This window comes from Python bivittatus, unplaced genomic scaffold (assembly GCF_059951505.1).
Source record: "Python bivittatus isolate LINGU-HERP-01145 unplaced genomic scaffold, Pbiv_v1 ctg000750_np1212, whole genome shotgun sequence".
NCBI lineage: Eukaryota > Metazoa > Chordata > Lepidosauria > Squamata > Pythonidae > Python > Python bivittatus.
In genome coordinates this window covers 525,122-547,749 of record NW_028277102.1, presented here as the reverse complement: position 1 = coordinate 547,749, position 22,628 = coordinate 525,122, and the positions used below count along the sequence as shown (strand labels likewise).

The 22,628-nt window shown below is 41.3% G+C and overlaps 2 protein-coding genes across 6 annotated transcripts in view; one reads left to right on the top strand and one right to left on the bottom strand.

The window, feature by feature from the left end:
- Window positions 1-1,834: 1,834 nt before the first annotated feature.
- Window positions 1,835-17,635, top strand: LST1 (leukocyte specific transcript 1). Of its 3 annotated transcripts, none has more exons than XM_025172812.2 (5): window positions 1,835-2,031; window positions 3,056-3,119; window positions 8,067-8,174; window positions 9,334-9,356; window positions 12,583-17,635. In XM_025172812.2, the coding sequence occupies exons 2-5, from the start codon at window positions 3,068-3,070 to the stop codon at window positions 12,832-12,834; spliced, it is 435 nt and encodes a 144-aa protein (XP_025028580.1). In that variant the 5' UTR covers window positions 1,835-2,031; window positions 3,056-3,067; the 3' UTR covers window positions 12,835-17,635. The 3 variants fall into 3 exon arrangements, with proteins under 3 accessions (XP_025028580.1, XP_007437678.2, XP_025028581.1); XM_007437616.4 differs by lacking the exon at window positions 1,835-2,031 and adding an exon at window positions 2,042-2,161; XM_025172813.2 differs by lacking the exons at window positions 1,835-2,031; window positions 3,056-3,119 and adding an exon at window positions 5,044-5,300.
- Window positions 17,636-21,557: 3,922 nt separating this feature from the next.
- LOC103067337 (regulator of G protein signaling 3-like) overlaps window positions 21,558-22,628 on the bottom strand; it is a 28,478-nt gene continuing 27,407 nt past the window's right edge. For all 3 annotated transcript variants that reach the window (XM_088128565.1, XM_007437615.4, XM_088128566.1), the window contains one exon: window positions 21,558-21,949. In XM_088128565.1, coding sequence (XP_087984691.1) covers window positions 21,758-21,949 — 192 coding nt within the window. In that variant the 3' untranslated portion in view covers window positions 21,558-21,757. The remainder of the gene's footprint in view (window positions 21,950-22,628) is intronic.

The window sequence follows — 22,628 nt, the reverse complement described above, 5'->3', positions numbered from 1 at the left end:
AGAAACTGGGAGACCATGAGTTCTAGTCCCGTCTTAGGCATGAAGCCAGCTGGGTGACTTTGGGCCAGTCATTCTCTCTCAGCCCTAGGAAGGAGGCAATGGCAAACCACTTCCAAAAAACCTTGCCAAGAAATCTGCAGGGACTTGTCCAGGCAGTTGCCAGGAGTCAACACTGACTCGAAGACACACACACCACAAAAATTAAAGGCACTAGAATTCCCTCACTTCTACAGGTTGTGTAGGAGCAGAGACTAGCAGTTTTCATGGGCTGTTTCCATAGCACCTTTAACCTAGCCAGCCATTAATCCAGCCCTATCTCCCCACCAATATTTCTGGTAGCAATTAGAATGACAGGGTCAAAACCAGTGGCTCCCAACTCTTCAGCTCATTGACCCCTCCATGAAGTTTCAGATTGTTCATTGACCCTCATGCTACTTTAACTAATAGTGGTATGAATAATAATAATAATAATAATAATAATAATAATAATAATAATAATAATTTTAGAACTGGAGAAAATCACAAAATATAAAGACCTGAAAATAGAAGTAGAGCGACTATGGCAAAAGAAAGCAAAGTTAGTACCAATAGTTATAGGCGCCTTGGGTGCAATCCCAAAACATCTGGAGCACCACTTGAAGACCATTGGCAGTGACAAAATCACCCTCAGTCACTTGCGAAAGGCAGCTTTACTTGGAACAGCTTATATCCTGCAACGACACCTTGAACACCATCAAACAACATCTGCCTATCTCAGGTTCTTGGGAAGGACTCGATAGGTGGATAAAAATGCCAAATCCAGTCTAAACGTCTGGCTGACTGTGTGACCAACTATAACAACAACAAAAACATTAATCTTGGATAATCCCACGGTAGACCATTTTTGTTTGGGAAGAGTCTTCTGTGATTCCAAATTATGGCAATTCTACCATATGATGATACAAAGAATTTTGAAGATTAATATTGAGATGAAACCGGAACTTTTCTTATTGGGACTTATGGATAGCCAACTGGAAAAGACTTATGAAAGACTGATTTTATATATGAAACTGCAGCAAGATTATTGTATGCACAAAGATGGAGAAATACAGAAACACCCACAATGGAGGAATGGATTGTGAAGATGGCAGAACTAGCAGAGATGGAAAAACTAACCTGTCTGGTCAGGGACTAAACATTAAATACTTTTATAAAAGATTGAAAACCTTTTATAGACTTTTTTGCTGAAAGTGGGAAAAAGTGAAATGCTGATTTCTGGGTTTGACGACTGAAAAAAAGATTGAATAAGGGGCTGAAGGGATTATTGTAATGGTAAGAAGGAGTTTGTAACTGCTATAAAGAAGGGCGGAAGTTACTTCTTTATCTTTCCCCCCCCTTTCTTTAATAGTATTCTTTTCTGCACTTTTTCTTTTCTGTTTTTCTTTATATACTTCTGTATTTGTCTTTTAGCTGTGTAAAAACTTTTAATAAAAATTTTAAAAAAATTAGGGCAATTCTATAATGGAGACGTTTGTTTTTCCATTGTTCTTCCTCCCCAGTGCTGCTTTCGACTGAACTAGGTGGCATACCTGAGTGAGGAGAATTAAGTTAACCCTCTGATGTGGCTAAATCTAAACTCCTTGAAATTAACTGACTTGACCATTAGACCCCTTTCTTGATGTTTCCGTAACACCCTTATATCGCTCCCTTCCACTGACCCAGTTAAACATGCAGTGGAACTGGGCCAATATTTCTGCTGAATGAACTCGGCAATTTCCCCTCCCACACAGAGAAACATATTCAGGCCTATTTTGTTCAGCCTTGTGGCTGAGTGGAAACATCTGCTTGTCCACTTCTAGTTTGTGTGGTAGGACTGGGTTTCCTGGTGGAAGCAGAAGTTTCAGCGAACATATATTTTTTTTACGTCTGCCAGAAGCAGAAATACCTCAGATCCAAAAGAAGGCAGGCAGTTGAAGGTAGACGCTCGAGTATCTGGAATGGTGAAGGAAACGGAAACTTACAGAGGAGATCCGGTTGGATGAGGGGAAGAAGGTAAGAAGGGGAAGAAGGGTCTAAAGTAGTTCTAGAAGTGGACTGCTTTCAAGTGAGACAACAACTGGGAAGAAGGCAGAAGTAAGACCAGATGATTTCTGAAGGTGGAAAGGATTTGGTGAATGAGGAGGTCTGTGTGTGTGCTTTCAAGTCAGTGTTGACTCCTGGCGACTGCCTGGACAAGTCCCTGTAGTTTTCTTGATAAGATTTTGGAAGTGGTTTGCTCTTGCATCTTTCTTCCTAGGGCTGATGGAGAGAGACTGGCCTAAGGTTATTCAGCTGGATTTGTGCCTATAGTGGGACTAGAACTTACGGTCTCCTGGTTTCTAGCCTGGTGCCTTAACCATTACACCAGGCTGGCTCACAAATGAGGAGGTCCATGGCTTGTTATACAACTGCATTTATGGAGTGTATGTGAAGCCAGGGATGCTGATAGGCAATTGTAGAACTTGATCATATGGGGAGGGAAATGGATCATTAAATTGCAATGTACGTTGCCTCAGTTACTTGTGGGGCCTGTGGAGTGAACCCTGCAAATTTGTCCCACTTGTCTGCTGTAGAAGCACCACTGCTTAAATCCTTTAGGCTTTTAAAACACTGTATGTCTGTGTTTTTTGTAAGTGAAACTTCTGGTTACCCCTTCCAGGGTAACCTTTGGGGTTCCCATTAGGATCAGTTACAGGACAGGGATTTCCCTAAAATGATTTGTCCATCAGTCGGCAATCTGGTGCAAGATGTAATGAAGAGAAAAATGATGAAACATGTGATGTGACATCAGCCCCAGCATTTTGTACTTGGTGAAATAGTGATGATGATGATGATCTTGGGAAGGACTCAATTGGTAGATAAAAATGCCAAATCCAGTCTAAACATCTGGCTGACTGTGCGATCAACAATAGTAATAAAGTGTGCAGGATGATGTTGCAACCCACATTTTATCATTTGCACTGGATCGTTCCCTCTATGCCTCTGTCACTTCCATAAATCTTCTTCTGACATTTGTTCTCTGTCCTTTGTTTTTCAGAACCCTTCCCCAATGACAATGGACATTTTTTGTCGTTTTGGAGAGAAGACAGTAAATGCAGTTGGTAAGTATCGCAAAATCAAACTTCTTCAGAAGAGGAATCCATGTTCTAGAACTGGGGATGACCTTGGGGGCTTTCCAGATGGTGATTTAATTGCAAGTTGAAGCCACTGTTACTCCAAGCAAGCTCAACAACAACCCTTAGCAAGTCTTCTTGGAAATCAGAATTTTGAGACACATCCTGAGTCTGACAGCCCACTGAATATACATGTCCTAGGTGGTGGGATACTGTTAACAGTATGTTGGGTTGCAAGGTAGCCTCTAGATTAAAGATTGAGCTTGCATTGAATAGCATGATGATGGTTGGTGCTTATAGTATATTGGCTAAAATGTGTGAAAACCAATCAGCATTGTCCTTAACCATTACCAGGAAATGTTTCAAGAAGCAGGAGTATGATTAAGACTAGCAACTTAGGGTACTCTTCCCCTCTCTTACTAAAAAGCATGATGCGAAAGCCTTGATTGGCCAAAGGCCATGATGGGTGACACAGATCAATATCTATCAGCCTGTCAGCCATGGCATATGTAAGCCTCTATGAGTTCTACAATCTGCCATGAATCTGTTTGGACTACAGTATACAAATCCTATCTACATCTCTCTGTCTCTCTCTGTCTCTCTCCCTCTCCCTCTCTCTCTATCTCTAAGATTGCAACTTGGAATCTAAGAGAAATGAATGATAAAGATCATGAATCAGTGAATGAAATGAAAAGAAAAAGAAAAAAAAATGTATGTTGTATTTTTGTGAAATCAAGAGACAGAAAATACAGAACAGAATGATGGTGGCCTGATCCTGTGGAGTGGGGCTGATGAATAGAAGTATAGAAGTGATGGTATAGATTTAAGCATGAACAGAATGGCTAAAATGTGTGCCAGAAAGTATGAATGGCTATCATCTAGATTGTTGTGGGTGCATGTGGAAATAGGAGTTAAGAGATTGATGGTAGTTAGATATTGCATGCCAATGAACGGTGTTAACGAAAGAAACAGATGAGTTTTGAGGAGACATTGTGAAACCTTCTCAATGAATGGGATCAGTGGGACATAAATAGATAGAACAGGATGCGATGAGAGAGAGCGTAAAAAATGAATGGCCGAGACCCAATCAGCAACTAAATCTCAAAGTACGATGGCTGTGAGAATGCTGTAAAGCAGTAGTGCTGCAGCTGGCGTGGATGGTGTAACTGGAGAAACGTTAACATACGGAAGTGGTTTGCTTATGGAGAGGCTGTGCTGCTTGTTGAATGTGAGTCTGAAGACTATGCTTGTGTCTGATGATTGGAAGAAAGCTGATATTATTCTCCTACACTCAAAAAAGATAGCCAGAGTGTGTACCCAAAAGGGATTATTTGCCGGCGGGCCTTGGGAAACTGCTTGGCAGAATCGTGACTGAAAGATCATGAGTCACCATGAGCCAGAATTGAGAAGTGCACCCTGAGAAATGGATGCGTGTGAAAAAGGAAGTTTATTGTACATTTCTTGAGAGAAAAGATGTGATAAAATGAAGAGCCTTGAATTGTGGAAAGTTTTGTACTGTAATTATAGAATTATGGAAGTATGGAGTTCAGGGTTGGTTGCTGGATCTGGTAAGACTAGTTTATGGTGGAAGGAAGTTAGGCGTGAGATAAATGGAATATTTGGCGAATGGTTCATCAGTGGGCACTGACTAAGGCAAGAATGCAGGACGGATGGTTCGTGGTTGCTTAATTTATTTATAGATAAATGTGTAAGGAATGCTTGGGAAGGAACAATCAGAACATTAAACTCTACACGTTAGACTGAATTGGCATCTAGATTCTAATTTCATGTAAATATGAAAATGATGATGATGATGATGCAATGATTAAAAACCTCACATTCAATGAGAGCAAACTGTACAAATATCTAGTTTCTGTAGGGTTCAGATTATTCTCCATGGCAGAATATTTCAAACCAGGCCGTCTTTTCTGGTCCCCAGTGGCTCAGGGTACCACCCAGAATGGGGTGGAGGAGAGATTGCTAAAGCTTGACCACGACAAATACGAAACCCCGGTGTGCATAATCAAAAATAGCAAAACATTGTGACTGGTGCCAGGCAGAGAAACCTCCTTGCCGTCCTTCTACTCCTTCTCATTTCATCTGAGGGAAGTGATTTTGATTTCAGAATGTCTTTCAGAAGTGAAAAGGGTTTTGGTGAAGTTTATTTCGGTATTTGTCATTTATTTATTTATTTAAATGTATTGGCTGCCCAACTCCAGTGTGAGGGCTTACCCTTGGTTGCAAGGAGGTCAAAGGCTTATGTGAATGGCCTGACTCTGTAATGGAATGTGAGGGTGACTTTGGACGATGGGGTGGGGGGTGGGGGAGAAATGCTGTCTAGGGAACGATCTGAGAAAAGGGGGAGAAGCCCCCGACTGAGTAACGGACAGAGAAAGAAACTTAGGAAGGAGCTGCCCTAACTGATCAGGCAGTAAATAGGGGCGGCGGGAGATTTGTACTTTTGAGATTCTGTAAATATATGCTATTAGTAAAGTAGAAGTAGCTCATCTGGTTGTGTTTCCTGTCTGGTTTACCTGGGAGGACTGACATCAATCTTGAAAGTACAATTCTTCTGCTGTCCCTATTTACCGCCTGATCAGTCAGGGCGGCTCCTTCCTAAGTTTCTTTCTCTGTTACTCAGTTGGGGGCTCTTCCCCCTTTTCTCAGATCGTTCCCTAGGCAGCATCTCTTCCCACCCCCCACTCCCCATCCTCCAGGGTCATTCTTATATTCCATTGCAGTCTCTCACTGTACAATCATCTCAACCAGGTAGAAGAGCTGCACTTTTTCTCTTGATATTCAGAAAACCTTTGAGCATTTAACTCTTTGAAAAAGAGCATTCAGGGACTGAGGTCTGAATAGAAGAAAGTGGGATGTGTAGTGATGTGTTCTGATGGTATCTGATTTTGTGATTGTAGGACGATGGGTGCTTAGGGTTGAATTATTATGTTATTACGCTAATATTATACATTCTGATTATGGACTGACTACATGCCATCAAGTCGTTTTCGACTCTTAGTGACCACATAGAGAGATTTTCTCCATGATTCTGATTATACTACTATATTATTGTATATTCTGATGACTTGGCTTTATGCTTTTATGATATGCTATTTATTAGGGATACTGTATTATTGTATTTTCTGCTGCTTGTGAGCTGCTTACAGTTAAAATGATTGAAACAGTGTAAAAGTATTCATGAATGAATGAATGAATGAATGAATGAATGAATGAATGAATGAGTTGAACCTCTAGGAGCTTCCAGCTCGTTGGGTTTGTACCATTCAGATATATCCTAAGGGAAGAATTCTTCCCACTAGATTTTTTTTTTTTTAACTTGGTTTCAGTGAGACATTGTTGGAGAATTTCTTCCTCTGGGGAAATTTGGAGAAATCATTCACCCAATTTCTCTGCCCACGAATCTAGTGGAGAACGTCACCATTTGGGCCCAGTTCTATCAATGCCTATTTAGATGTAAGTCTCATTAATTTCATCGGGGTTTACTTCCAGGTACGTGGTTATGGGAACTGCAGTTAGAATAGATTTCAGACTAGGCTTGCTGTCAAAATTCTCGTGAGTCATTCTTAGAAATGAATTTGAAACAACAAACAAACAAACAACAACATAGCTATCTTGCTACTGGCTGCTGTTGATTTTTCAATAAAATTGGAACCTTACTACAAGTCAGAAATCTGCCAGGAGACCCAAATCAACCTGCCATCAATTCCTTTTTTAGATTAAATGTTAAACATTTTGTAATTGCGCTGATTCTATTTTGTGATATAATTCCAATATCGTTCCAAACTAGTCATCCATCCATCTATCTATCTTCCTGTTAGGAAGAACATGGACACTCTCATGTCTATGGCAGATTGCTTTGGCCTGAAGGCCTCTCTTGGCCTTTGAGCATTTCCTAAAGGAAACTTTTGGGGGAAAAAGAGGACAAAGAAATGGCAATGTCATGGCAAAGCCAAAGTTTGGTTTAATTAAATTCAATATTTTTTTTTTAAACCCACAAATGTTATAGACTAAATATGGGATCATGTGTCTGCCCTTCACTGCTGCTCTGCAATCCCAGGGAAAGATGAGTTTGGAGGAAGGAATTGCAGATAGGTGCAACTCTAGGCACTGGCAAAGTTTGCCTTTGAATTCAATGTATAGCACGGCTCTAGTATTTGAAAATACTCCCATTCTGTCATATTCACCTTTTACAATTCAGTAGCAAGTGTTAGGAAATTCTCTGTAGGCCACATTTTGGGTACACCCAAAGATGTTGTCCATCTCTGTTCTGTAGCATAAAGCAGGGTGATGTGAATTTGGGTTATATCTAGAATAACCATCATAGACCAAATAATCGTTTTTGGATCCCTTCGATGAAACAAGGCTATCTAGTGGGACCCAGGGGGCATACCTGCTGTCTTGCATCATTCCCCCAAGGTTCAGATGGCTCTAAACCTTCTGTCCTTCCACAAGACCTGAAAAATCTGGCTCTTGCCCCAAACATTTGGCCAGACTGTGGGATGACCCCATATAGAACACAAGACCTTTGAATGGACAATATGTTGGTTGGCCTTGGTCACTTCTGTGATTCCATTTATTTTATTTATTTATTTATCATATTTATATACCTACCCATCTCACACAAGGTGACTCTGGGCGGCGTACGACAATTAAAAAATAAATACATAATTATTCCATAATTTTGTGGTGGTTGTTTTATGTCACAAAGGCTTAATAAAGTATAGTAAAGCACAGTGTATCATTTCATTTCATGTTTAAATTAGAAGTTGCCCAGCGTCTTCCTTCCAAATTGGGCAGCCATATAAATCAAATGAATGAGTGAATGAATGAATGAATTGGTCACGATAGACATAGTAATGGAAAAGGAGGGACCAGACTGCTCAGTGACGTCTTTCCTGATGAATCTGCTTGCAGAATTTGTTGTTCCATATTGGGCACTGTATGCTGCAGCTGGGGCTCTCTTCTTGATGTTGCTGGCAATTGTTGTCCTCTCCATATGCATGTGCAAGGCCTGTAAAATTGGTGAGTATCTGGAGTTGGGGGGACTCTTTAAATATGGGCACACAAATTTAGGCCCTCCAAAGATGGGAATAAAACCTTTTGAAATGCAGAATGCCTCTTTTTCCACTGGTCACTGGCCATAATGAAGTCTGTCCTGTTCTGTTCAGAACTCTATTTTCCAAGTTTTTGTAAAAAAGGAATCAGATTTTTTTTTTCACTGAATCCTCACTGGAAAAACAATAGCCCAAATTAGAACAGCTTCCTTTCATGGGGCTATTTTGAAATCAGAAAACTGATGTGCATCAGATCGAAAGGTTTCTAACATGATGGAGGTAAATGCATCTTTCTCTCACAAAAGATTTTTAATTAAAAAAATGGGAAACGTGATGGGAAAACATGCAAGGATTACAAATAAAAGTTCTCAACAGTTGGACTGCACTGAGTTGGGCTTGATGACCTAAATGGTTCCTTCAAACTTTATAATTCTATGACAGACTAGACCATGTTTCTCAGCTTTAACAACTCTAATGTTGTTAGAGGTTGGCTGGGGAATTCTAGGAGTTGAAGTCCACTCATCTTAGAGTTGCCAAGGTTGAGAAATACTGGACTAGACAATGTAAAGGAAATCTGTGGGATTTTTTGTCTTGGAAAATGCCATGATTCCCAAAAGTCTGTCATAGCCCAGATCCTCACGCTGGGTAGAATCTGCTTGTATTTGTCATCCCACTTAAAAATCTGCAAATCCTACCTCCTTTATCTATGACAGATGCATCCTAAAAGAATGTATATTTCTGATAGTTGAAAGTGGATGTAATATATGAAATTATATTGGGGAAAATTATATTTAAAATTATGTAAATGAAAGAAAGTGGACGTTCCTCTAGATCTGATTGCAATTGCTTTTCATAGTTGATGGAAGTCATTGCAACATCTAAATAATAAAAAAAAGACTTCAGTATATTCTTGATGATGCTAATTTGGGTTGGAAGTACATTTTCAAGGCAAAAATAGTGTGCATGGAAGATTGCGCTTAACCTTTACCTGTCTAATGTTTCTCATATATAAATTTCTGGGTGGAGTGATAAACTCTGATAACACAATATCTTTGCTGTCCATAGCTGAAAGACACCAGAATTCTAATCAGAATAATATGTTTTCTACCATCCTTTTGTCTTTGCAGTGAAGAAGCTAAAACGGTCACAGGTACGTACAGTGGGATTTAGAGTGGGATGAACAGAACATAGGGAGGTGAATTCTGAAAGATTTTGAAAACTTCTTGACATCCCAGTTCTCTGAAGTTAATGAAAAATTTAAAGACTGCTCCTCATGCCTGTCAACTTGGGGCAATGAGAGTCACTGGGAGTTGGGGGCATATAAATTAAATAAATGATGATGATGATGATGATGATGATGATGATGATGATGATGATGATGAAGAAGAAGATTGATGATGAAGATAAGGAAGTTTGGGGGAAACCTAAGGCTGGATTTGGTCTCAGCTTGGACATCAGCTAAGAGTTTCTGGTCCTCCTGTTCTGCACCTTGTGCTGATTGACTGATGCAGACTCCTGAAGTCCCAGATTAAATGTGACTTTCAGTTGCAGAAACTCACTGAGTGACTTTAAGCATTGCCCCTCAGCCCAACCTGCCCCACAAGGTGACGGCTGTAGCGCTAAGAGGAAGGGTGATTTAAACCTAACAGCAACAGATCCTGCAAACCTCAAGTCTATCCATGACTGATTTAGAGCAATGCGCAGAAACTTTTCAAAACACAAAGTTGCATGATGGTGGATGAAAAAAAAGTGTTTTTTTTTTAAATTCAATGGATGAAGCTTTGCAAGAGTTGGATAATCTTCCCCCCCCCCCTCAAGATCTCACACAAATTCACCCTGAGAATGTCAAAATCTATTTGATGCTTGGGGAATTGGGACAGTTTTAAACTTAAATTCAAAATGGTGAACTACTTTTTAATTTATGCAGGGAGTGGGAGACACCATCTAGGGGTGTTGTGAGTGCTTTGACACCTGGTAGGAAGGACGTCTCTTTTATGATGCCTTCACAATGGTCCAGAATTGAGGGTCCAGAATGCTCCCTCCTGGGAGAAAAAAATCATGAAGCTTGAAAACTAGCTAGTTGAGACTAGTTTAAACTGAACACCTGGATCTGGGGGTAAAAAAAACAACAACACTAGTGTGGCTGATGCTTTTTTGGCACTAAATGTTTCTCTAAATTCTTGTTCTTTCTTTTTCTTTTCTAAATTCTTGTACTAGTCCTTTATTTTTCTTGCCCTTTATTTATTTTGTGTTTTACTATTTGTCTTATCTTTTTTGGTTGCTGTATTGTAAGCCACCCAGAGTGATATGGAGCCAGGTGGCATTTAAATTGAACGAACTAAATTAAATTAGATTTGGTGCCCTTACTGTTTTTATTAGTGCCTCAGAACAGATCAAGTAAGAAATACTACTACCCTTTAACACCATCAAACAACATCTGCCTATCCCAGGGCCTTGGGAAGGACTCGATAGGTGGATAAAAATGCCACATCCAGTCTAAACATCTGGCTGACTGGGTGACCAACCACAATAATAATAATAATAATAATAATAATAATAATAATAATAATAATAATATTGATGATGATGATGATGATGATGATGATGATGATGTCTACAACTAAAAGACACATGTTGAAATATTCTCCTGAAGGTACAGGAAAAGCTGTTGACTTTAAAAAGGGTTGAAAGAAAGAAAAATGATAAGAGGCCAGGAAATGTTAGAAAACTAGTGAAGACCCACCTTCACTCTGAAAAAGAGTAAAGAGAAGGACAATGGCATTAAATTAAATTTGAATTAACAAAATAAAACAACAGGAACAAATGAAATAAAATAAAAAAGGAAGATAAAGGCAGACTTGCCCATTCGCCAACAGGGAACAGCAGGGAGAACAAGGACGTGCATCTGTTTGGGTTTCCTCTTATGGCCACGTTGACTCCTGGTGTCACAAGGGCAAACAGGAATCTCAAGGGCAACCAAGGGGACAAGTCCAGAGCATTTTACTCACTTCGGCTGATTAAAAGAGTCCAGCCGTCCTCCGCTTCTGAAGGGAGTAGGAGAGGCAGTTCTACAAAAGTCCCTGCTTGTCTGGTTCAGGCCCAGGGAGCAGAAACAGAGAGGCCAGATGGCTGGAGAACAGCTGCAAAGGAGACGTGGGCTGAGCCAAGGGAACCCCAAGGGAAGGTCACTGGAGAGGGGTGGAGAGGAGAAGGCAGGAGACAGATCCCAACCACTTCAGAAGGAACTTTGTTCTGCTTGAGAGGGGATTATTTATTTGTTATATTTATTTATTTTATCAATTTATATAGCGGTCAATTTCACAATTGTGACTCTGGGCTGTGCACATCGGATTAAAGCAAACAAAACAAAACACAATAAGAAAAGTAAAAAAAGTAACAGTGGCTGAAGACAAACCCAACTCTAGAAGGACACACTCACAGTGGTGGGTTCCCCTAACCTCCAGATCCCATGCCCAAGGGAACATCCAACTCTTCAAGGACTTCCGAATGCTAGCAGGTTATATGTTCCCAAACATTTTACTTGGGGTGGTGAAAAATAAGATGATATCCCTCTTATTCATGTACCAAGTCTATTACAACACTGACGTGAGGGGACAACATCTTCCAGCAGAGCTGGAAGAAGGACTATTCAGAAGTGCAGGGCAGTCTACATAGCCGAGATAATGCTGTCCTCCAACAAAAGGGAATGGATGAATGGGGGATGAGAAGAAACAGTTTCTGTTGCCCACCCTACGCACGCACCCACCAGCATCCACCAGCTAAACAGTGACCCCACTTTGCTAAATGATAGAGATGGATCAGCCTGGGTGCTCTTTCAGTAAGAGGTGTATTATGTGTTGAATGAAAGGAAGGCTACGGGAAGGGGGGCAAAGAAGGCTAGGATTTGAAAAGGGCTGAAGGAAAGAGGAGTGGAGGGCTTTGCATCAACGGGTTGGGTTTAACCAGTAGAAAGAAAGGGGTCAGCCAATGGAGGGGGCCATTAGACACGGGGCAGGCAGATCTAGAGCTGGAAGTGTGGCAGGGGAAATTTGGAAGTTGGAGTTTCCCTCATGGCTCAAAGGGTTCAGAGAGAGGTAAGAAGGGGAGCAGGGAAGCAGGCACTTCCACCAGGGGCTGTGTGGGTTAAAAAGTGGCAGCCACAACTCTGTGATCGAAGCCCCGCCCCTTTTGATGTGTGTGGTGGGGCAGATAGAAAAGGGGCGGAGCTTCCATCGCAGAGTCGTGGCTGCCATTCTGACTTCTCTGACATCCCTTTGGAAGCCCCTGCATGAAGCAGAGGTGAACTTTACAAACTGACCTATTCAGCTGCAATCTTCTAGCACCAACCTTTTGCTCAATTTTTTCCAATTCACCAGGGTGGGTCAGAAAACACCTACGAAGCCGACGTGCATTATGCTGAATTACAGAACCTTCCGGCCTCCGGCAGAGGTCAATGCGATGGGGGAACCAGCCCAGAGAGTCAGGCTGTTCAGAACAGTGACTATGCTACCGTGGCCGTGCTGAAGGAAACTCCCAGCGAGGAAAATTCTGGCAGTGCCCTGCAAAGAGAGGACAGTGGGGTGGAGGATGGGGTGAGGGAGGACCAGATATGTGAGGAAGCAGAATAGTCTTCACGTGGCTTGGAATAAGACAGTCAGCCAAGGGAAAGAAGCTTTGTGTATTTCAAGTGGATGGTAAGTCTCTTGTGCTAATATTTTCCTTCTGAAGAAGCCCAATTCTGTATATTGTTTATGCACATTCAGTATATATCCATATGTCTTCTGGAGGATCCCCACCTCTGGTCTCCAGCCATGATTTACAAATTGAATCAGTTTGGATTTTTGCAGGGAAAACAAGAGAGTGGGGAATGGAGGTATTTTCTCACAATACCTGGAATCATAGAGTCATAGAATCATAAGGCTGGAAGGGTCCATGGAGGTCTAGCCCAACCCTTTGCCCGGGGCAGGAATCTTAATACCATCCCAGACAGATCATTGTCCAATCTTTGCTTGAAAGGCCTGTGTGATGAAGCCCCCATGAGTCCAGGAAGCAGGCTGTTCCACTGCTTAATGCCTCTCAGGGTCAGGAGATTCCTCCTTATTTCAAGTTTGGATCTCCCTCTGTAAAGCTTCCACACACTGTCTTTGTCCTACTCTTGGGAGCTCTGGAGAATAAATCCACACCCTCTTCCCTGTGTCAAGTATTGGAAATGCTTCCCTTTATCTTTCTCTTCTTTAGCTTAAACATACCCAGTTCCTTTAGCCATTCTTATGATTTAGTCTCTAAGCCCCTCATCTTCATCATTCTTCTCTACATTCTCCCAGTTTGTCCGTGTCTTCATAGTCAACGAGGTGGCCATATTATAGGCTGGGAAGCATGGATTCAAATGTTCAATTATTGATATAGGCTTGGATAAGATTGCCCTCACCCATCATGTTACGAGGGGTAAGAATATATGATCACCTCTGTGTACTGTTCTGAGCATTTTGTGCAAATATGGTAGAAAATGAGTAGAAATGCACTTTTAAGGAAAGATACTTCTTGCTGGAAAACTTTCTGTACTAATGCTGTAAAAATTCATGGTCTTTTCCAGCAGACTACTGATTAAAAAAGGGACAATCTCCAGAATTTGGAACATCTTTGTTATGTCATTCCCCAGTCCCCTTTTTACATGCCGGGAAGTAATATTCAACACACTATTCTCATTCTTTAGATAATAACCTGTTGTACTTATTTATATTTCATTACTGCCTGAAGGGACATTTGGATCTTGAGTGGTAGGAGAATCTCAGGAGGTACTACAACAATCTAAAAACATAAAAGCCTGATGGGATTAGGTCAAAGCTCATCTGGTTTAGACTTCCGTTCCTACGGTGACTAAGCTGATGTTTCAGGAAGGCAAGCAAGACATGCAATCAGTATTGAGAAGTATACAGTCTCTGAACCTAGAGGTATTATATAGTCCATCACTAGTTCATAGGTATTCATAGCATTATCTTTTTAGATCTGTCCAAGCACCTTTCTAAAGCCATTCAAGTTGAAAACTGTTGCTCCAGCCTTCTGACTTTTGATATCAAAATGTTGACCTTGTCAGGGGCTATATCACAAATAGCTTCTCTTCATTGATGAGATGACTGTGGAATTTTCTAAGTAAGATGCCAAAGTAAACTTGACTAGAAATAGATATTGTGGATCTTAATTTAAGGAAGCGGGGGAGAAGCATTTTCACTCAAGTAGCAGAATTAAATTAAAGGGATGTCTTCTACCACCTACCAAAGATTAAATTTATCAAAGATTGAGTACCAATAAAATGGGCTTAGAATGCTCTTATTATAAACATATTTTAAAATTGAAAATAGTCCGCACCCAATAAAGTCCTCTGAAAATAGTAGAAAAGGGGTGACCCAAAGTCTTGTAAAGATCCAAAATGCCAATTCCTTAAAGGTTTTCCTAAAAAGGCACTTATTTATCAAATTGGAATGATGGTTAAGCAGAGCTGATGGAAACTATTGTAGCTTACACCCAAGTTTACACTGGAAGAGGTTGTACTGGAATTGAGCAGAAAAGTTGACCTTACATGGCATCAAATTAGTATACTTAAAAAACAGTAGAAGTAAGTTTTGAGGAAAAGAAAGAAGTGCAAAACTGACCATTTGTGCATCTCTGTAGTGAACAGTAAAAAAAAAAAAAAAGATTATGAAACTATCCAAAGCAATTTGCCAGCAAGAACAAAGGAAATAACATCTCTCACTGGTTTCAGAAAGTTATTCTCCTCTTCTTCCTCAAACAGGTTCCTCTCTTTTTCTCTGTGAGGTTTTAAAATGTAGAAAAAAAAAATAGACACTTCCCCCTCATTGTTTCTTTTCTGCCTCTTCTCTTACACAAACATGCATGGATGCACACACATGTATTCTGAAGATAAATCCAGGCCTTCTTCATGAGTTGCTCCACATAATCATGGAGCAGTAGGAAGCTACAAACCTTTCTTTGGCCTAACCCACAATGTCCACATATTAGCTATGGCGATGAAATCAACTACACCTGTGGTTCCCTGTGCTGACCTTCTCTTTGCACACAGAGGTTGCAATCATACATTGTGCTAAGTCAGGATTTCTTTAATCCTGTTTTGTTCAATAAGTATCAGTTGATGGAATTCACATATTAAGATCTAAACATGATTCACAAGCATAATGGGCTAGGTTCACACAGTAAGGTAAGCCAAGATCAAGGAAGCCATACTTGTCTGTGTGTATTGATCATTTCAAGATGTCTCTCCAAGAGAATAATGTAGAACATTCCACCTGATGTTACCCAGATAGTTTGGACTACAATGGACATGGAGTCTAGGTGTGATGCAGCTTGAAAATATCTATTGAGCACCAACTTGTGTAATGATTTGAAGGAGTTTTTGTTTGTTTATTTATTTAGTCGATATGTATTGACTAAATTTTGAGTAATCAATGGTCATGATCAAGTAGTACTGTAATCCTTTCATTACTGAAAGCTACACCATAAGAGACAGAGGGGAGGGTAGACGCACACCTCCATCATGTCCAGGTCTATTGTGAGGAAACAAATACACAATTGCTTGCTATTCAGTTTGTGCAAACATTTCAGTGAGCAACTGCAGCTGCAGAGATAGGAAGGCCCTCCTTTTGGCAAGGAATAGTGCTCAGATCCCACAGACTAGGATAGAAAATTATTTGGTTTGTCCAACTCTCAAATAGGGGAAGCAAAAACCTGTTCTGCAGTTATTATTCTTTAGGAAGTTCATAGATGTATAGGTTTGCACTGAAGAAAGTAGATCTCAGCAGGGGCTGAAGACCAAACAACATGTTATAGAGGTACACAAAGCCACAGGTGCTGGAGCAATGTCTGAATGGCTTTGTTGCTGTCCAGGGTCCTGCAGAACTTCCAGATACCTCACTTTCTTGCTCCAGTATGGATTATTTGTGTCTATGGTCGAGGAGAACCAACTTCTTCATGAGGGCAGAGTTAACTTCTTCTACTCCAAAGACTACTTGGCTGAAGCTATTTTTTTTAATGCAGGTAGAGTCATTTCTAACCACTACCGCTTTGATAACTTTCAGGAAATACACAAATTGGCATCATGTCCTCACAAAGGCCATGTTCCCACAATAGCCTGAACATGAACCTAGCCAGAGTGATTAGTATATGTTTCTATGCATTGTGTGATTCCAGAAAATGCATTTAATTAAATAAACCATAATGAACCATAGAATTGTATGTAGGAACACTGTCAAATAATATAGAGTTAAATACAAAACCAAATACAAAAATAGAGTTAGTCCGAATAAATGATCAGGAACGTCATCCCAGCAGGAGTGCCTAGGATGGATGAATAGATAGACATATTTCAGCCTAAACATTTTAATTGATGGGTTTCCATTTGAAGAATGCAAATTTCTTTTTAGAGAAAGTTTTTTCTTTTTTAAAAAAAACTTACTTTGATGTCAAATGGTTCTCCTCCAAAGTTGTAGGCTCCAGAACTCCACAGAGACTCTGCCCACCCAAAATTCCCACTGTATTATTTTCTTTGCAAGACTATTATTGCCCTGAGTAAGTTTTAATCAGCTTGGGATGAAAGGCCTTTCACTATTATGACCATAAGCACAGTAGACTCTGTGAGACATAATGGGCCAAGCAAAGAAGTTAGGACTTATTTAAAGAAAGGAAAACACTCAAACATTTGCACCAAAAATGACTATTATTATTTAAATTATACATTTCTGATGCCAAAAGTAGGGGGGAAAAACTTTAGAACTCAAAAAAATCACTATAATTATTCAAATTATATACATTTCTAAAGCTAGCTGTTCAAAACCATTTGGACTCAGTAAGAAGTTTGTAGATGTTTCTATTGGCTACAAAATCACTGGGTTTGTATTCATGTATCTATAGGGACAGGGAAAGGGTCAGACCCCTGGATGAAGTTGACTGCATGCTACCCCAGGACTTCCCCCAAACTTTTATGCACATCATTTCAAGATCTATGAAGCACTCTCTTGAATGGATGGAAAATCCCACTCCTTAAGCCAGTAGCTATTTTCATATTTAATGCTGAATCATTGTTTTAACTAGTTTGTTGAATAAGCCAGATTCAGTCTCACAGACAGCTGAGCTAATTCAACTGCTACGCTAAGCCATATTGTGGCATGGCTTGGAGTGACACCTGGAAAAAGGCCAAGGTCAAGGCAGAGTGCTGCAATTACGACATGTAATTATGGCTTGGGTTTGATTAGCTTACCTTAATCACAGTCCACATATCATTCACATCCAAACTAAGGGTTACTTTATGATTATTAAGCCTCCAGGAAAGTGATGTGGGATACAGGAGTACCAACCAGTAATGGGGAGTGGCCAGCAACATCTCTATTGCTCCTACTTTGGTCTCACTCCCAAGGAATGTATGAAATCCACAAAGGACGTTTACCCTTCTCTACCCTTTCTCTTCAAAACTCACTGAACCTCATGAGCATCTGTTCTTGTGTAGAAACAAACAAGCAAGCAAGCAGGAAGCTCCGCAAATGTTGCTAAGGTGTTGTGCAAAGAGGAGGAACTGATCCATATGTGTGGGCCACGGGTTCCACGTTGGATCCTCTTTAGCATTAGGATCCTGCAACACACACACAGAGTACTTGTGGCTTGTTGGACTGATTCCTGGTTGGGTTTCCCTGAAGTTTACTGCTCTAAACCATACCATGGTTTATTCGCTAACTCTCATTTGCAGAATAAGCCTAACCAAAGCTCCAATTGGAGCTTAGCGTGAGATGAACTTAGGCCGCATTTTGGAACAATACGTTGTGTGGATCAAAGTGGTTAGTTTATGATTCCATGGGTTGTGCAAACCCAGGCAAATGGGTCAGTCAGTAAACCAGAGTTAAAACTAACGAAGCTTGGTATGTTGTGCGAATGCAGCCAGCATGGTGGAATGTAAATGCTGAAACTGAAGGAGGCAAGTGCAAATGTCTTCTTATATATATTTTGGATGAGTTCCTCTCAGCCTAAATGGAGTTACAAATAGTCCTCGCTTAATGACAATTGGGACCAGCAACTCCATTGCTAAGTGAGATATCATGTGACTGCGACAAACGTATGACCTCACTTCTGCCATGGTCATTAAGCGAGACAACACATGACTGCAACTTGCGACTTACTGCTGGCTTCTCCATTGACTGCTTGTTGGAAGCTGGCTGTGAAGCTCACAAATTGTGGTCACATGACCACAGGATGCTGTGACTGTTGAAAATGCCTGCTGACTGGGAAGTGCCTGAATCTTGATCACATGACCACAGGGACACTGTGATGGTTGAAAGTGCAAGGACCAGTCGCAAAGGTACTTTTTCAACATCACTGTAACTTCGAATGATCACTAAACAGGGCAATACTTAAGCAAGGACTACCTGTATGTTGGCCTCAAATCCAGGCATCTGTAATCCCCTAGCTGCTCAGTGAAAACACCTGGTCTGGAATCAAAAATTGTGGATGATTTTGTAGGAGGTTTCTAAGTGTACAAGCTAGATTGCTCCCTCCAGTTACTTGTCCAGTTTTTCCTGTAGGCTGTGATACCATGTCCCAATATATGTCCATTTACAAATAAGTGCCTTCACACTTGTACGTGTACAGACAACCACTGTTTCTGATGTGAAATGAAACAGTGAGGCAATGTATACACAGAGACTCTGAGAAAGTGTTCCAGCTAAACACGTATAGATGCATGTCCAAACACATAACATCATTCACACTGCTGGAAGCAACCATTGGCCAACCACCACGTGATTGGTGGGGGAGTTGCCAGCTCACTATATTTCTCCTTGGGTTGTTGCTGTTGTGACTTATGTACTACCTGGAGACTTTTAAGACTGAAGCAGTTTTTTAAAAAATTATTTCAGTATATAAACCTGCTCCAGAAGAATTGCCACTACAAAAGCCATCAGCCCCTGGGAATGATTGGAGTTGCTGTTCAATATATCCAGAAGGCAGATTTGGAAAGGCCTCCAGGTGTCACCTATGGTTCAAAGCAAAATAAGAGGACACTCACCACCACCTAAGGGATGTGGTGGCGCAGTGGCTTAATGACGCTGGAAATTGCCAGCCAGAAATGGTCGACACTTCAGCGGTTCGAGCCCAAGCTCTGCGCAGCGGGGTGAGCTCCCGCCTTGCACCCTCAGCTCCTGCCCACCTAGCAGCTGGAAAGCATAAGTGAGTAGATAAGTAGGTACTCTCACCCCGGTGGGAGGAAAAACGCTGGTGGCGCCTTGCACGGGAAAATGGGAATCGGTTGCCGGTTGCTAGACGCAACGCAATGGAAGAGACTCGATTTCCTGTGACCACCAGCTGGGCTCCACCCTAGGAAGGAGGCCATGGCAAACCACTTCCAAAAAAACCTTGCCAGGAAAACTGCAGGGACTCGTCCAGGCAGTCTCCGCAGAATCAGTCACGATTGAAAGCGGATTAAAAAAAAAACCCCACCACCACCTAGTGGTTTTCTGAGTAATGATGCCCCCATTAAAATAAGCATTTTAATAAATACTGTGGCAAGTGACATTTTTGAAAGCCTACCACTTTTGCAAAAATAAACCTTAGCAGAGTTTACTTTGTATCTGAGTTCATTGCAAAGCTGGAAATGGACAGTGCAGGCCATATTCAAACTCAGACTGGGCTGGAATGACCCTTGTTCAACTGAATCACAAGGTGGCACAGGATTCAGTTGTATCTGGAGAGAGCTTGGCATTTCCTGTGCTGTCCAGTGATTTTTTAAGAGACCACAGGTTCATCTGGCTTCCTGACTGATGTGCCCTTCTAAGCCGTCCCATGGTATTTTCCTATCAGCCATCCCTGAGCTAATTTGAGTAAACTGGCATCTTGGTCTTGAAGCCAAAACGAATGTTACCACTGAGTTGGAAGGTATTTTTAGAGGTCATTTAATCCAATTCCCCACCAATGGAAGAGGTCCATCATTACAATGCTTGCTGATCCTGCTCTAGTTGGCTCAGCTTCCAGCTTCCAGTAGTTCAACTACGTTTGGCCAATCCCAAAGGCTTTAGCCTTCTGCGTCTGAGCTTATGCATCAGGGTGGGATCTGAATCCAGCTAAAGAACTAGATTTAATTCTCAGCAGTTCTTACATGTTAGATGCTACCTGAAGGCAGGGCTTTCAGAGTGGAAACACTACTGCTGTGACAGCTGTTGCTGCAGCCATTCTTCATGCATAGATAAGCAAGGAGGGTGTTTCTTCTGCTTAGCTATGGGGTCAGAGCCCTATCCATCTTTATCTGACAGGAGAAATGAGGCATGAATTGGTGCACCAGCAAGGGCAGCTCATCTTGCAAGAGAAGAAGAGGCCTGACTTGAGGAACCTCAAAAGAGGAGAGCAACAGTCTCAGATCTTCTGCAACATAGGTTAGGCCCACATACTGGAAGATCTCCATCCTTTTTGTTCATTTTGGTGCTTCAAGAGGCTTCTGAGGCCTGAGTAAACACAAAAAGACTAATCAGGGAGCACCCAGGCCATGTGAGAGATTGTGGGAAGGCTGGGAAAGTAGTGGAAGAGATCAGTGGGTGAATTGATTGAAAGCTTATCTCGTAATCAGCAACTCAGTCCAGGTGGGGAGAAGTCTGAGAAGAAGCATCTTGAACTATTTCAAGAGATTTTGCCATAATTCACTGATTATAAATGAGGCTGGAAAATCCCTAATACAGTTTCCAAGATTCTGTATTTACCCCAAACGATAAAGAGACCTTAATGAATTTTGTTTAATTCTTTGGTCTTGCCCAGCTACATGAGGCTTGTCAGCTACAGAGTCATGATTCCAGCTTCTATTCGCTTGGAAATTTGAAAAAGAATCATGAACTGAATTCCTACAACATTCCTGCAATTCCTTCTTGAAGAATGATTCTCAGGGTACCAAAATGCCAGGCACCATACCAAATTCCATGTGGGCACAGTATGAACTTGGGGAGGGATTCAAGCAGAGAGGCAGAGCTTGCCCTTGTGAAGACATGAAGGTCCCAACTTCAATCCCAAATATTTCTATACAAATGGGGGTGGGAAATGCTCTTCTCTGTCTAAGATCTTGGAGAAATTCTGCCCCTCAGAGGAGACAAAGCTGAAACAGACTTATAAATACACTAGGGAACCAGCTATTTCATTTTCCAACTTGGACAACACTATGCCAGCAGGCAACACCCAGCTTTATCTGCCCTGACATAAAATTATTTCCATACGTTTTGATACAAACAAAATATGCACCATTCTCCCTGTCATTCTAGAATTCTAATATTTTACTGAAGTCCAGAGAAGCTGCCAGTCCATGCCAAATGAGTCAGGGTCCAGCTTTCCACTATCTCTTTTATCCACCATAATGTTTATGAACGGGACAGTTTCACCATCTCAACACAATAGGACAATAGCAGTCCACTTCTCCCAAACTTCATTGGCTCGTCAACATCCTAAAAAGCAAAGCAATTTCCAGGGTTTCTCCTTTGCTAGGCTGGCTTCAAAAGAGGAGGAAGGACAAATACAGCAGGTTTACAAGGGGCCATTCGGCTGCTGTCCACCGGGCTGTGCCAGATCTTGATAGACAAAAGAACGGAGGAATCTAGGATACGAGTCTTTCTCCATCAGCCCGAAGATCCTCTTCTGGGCCTGGTCAAAGCAAGACCGGGTGGGGAGCAAAATGTTCCGATTGGTGACATCTCTGGTCTGGGAATCAAGGTTCACCTGCAATGAGATGCAAATGTTTATCTACAAGATACAAAGTGGCTGCAACTGTGATTTGCACAGTGCCTCAAACACCAAGAAATCTATTTGTAGCAGCAGAAAAAAAAATCAGGGGCTTGGAACTAGATGTGGTGAGTTCAGAAGTTAGAAACCTGGCCACAAAAGCTGTAGACTTTTAGTAAGTAAATGCTGATCCAGAACAGGTGTTGACAAAGACTGCGTGTAAGCGGACCTCCCTCTTTTTAGTTGCATCTGGCTGAAGATACAGTTTATTCAGAGAACTGACAGTGGAATGAAACTGGAATTAGTGCACAGTGTATACACATCCTTTGCTGTTTCTCAATGGGTTCAGCTGGTTTTCACAGTTCCTCAAAGAAACATAAAATCTGAAGAACCAAGAGCATACATATAAAGTGGGCAAAACTGCCTCTACTGTATCGTGTTTAGTTAATAATGGGTTGGATTTGCACATCACCCTACAATGGCTTGAACGGTCATGGTTGGTTGAATAAACCGCAACGGGATAGGTTTACATAACACACTAAGCCCAAACCAAACAAAGCACATTGTAGGCTCTGTGCGAGGTGTGAGCCAAGTCATTCTATGCCTCTTGCTGCAGCTCTCAGTCAAAAAAAGAAAGTCCGAGGCATTCCCCACAAATGTCCTGCAGTCACCAGTG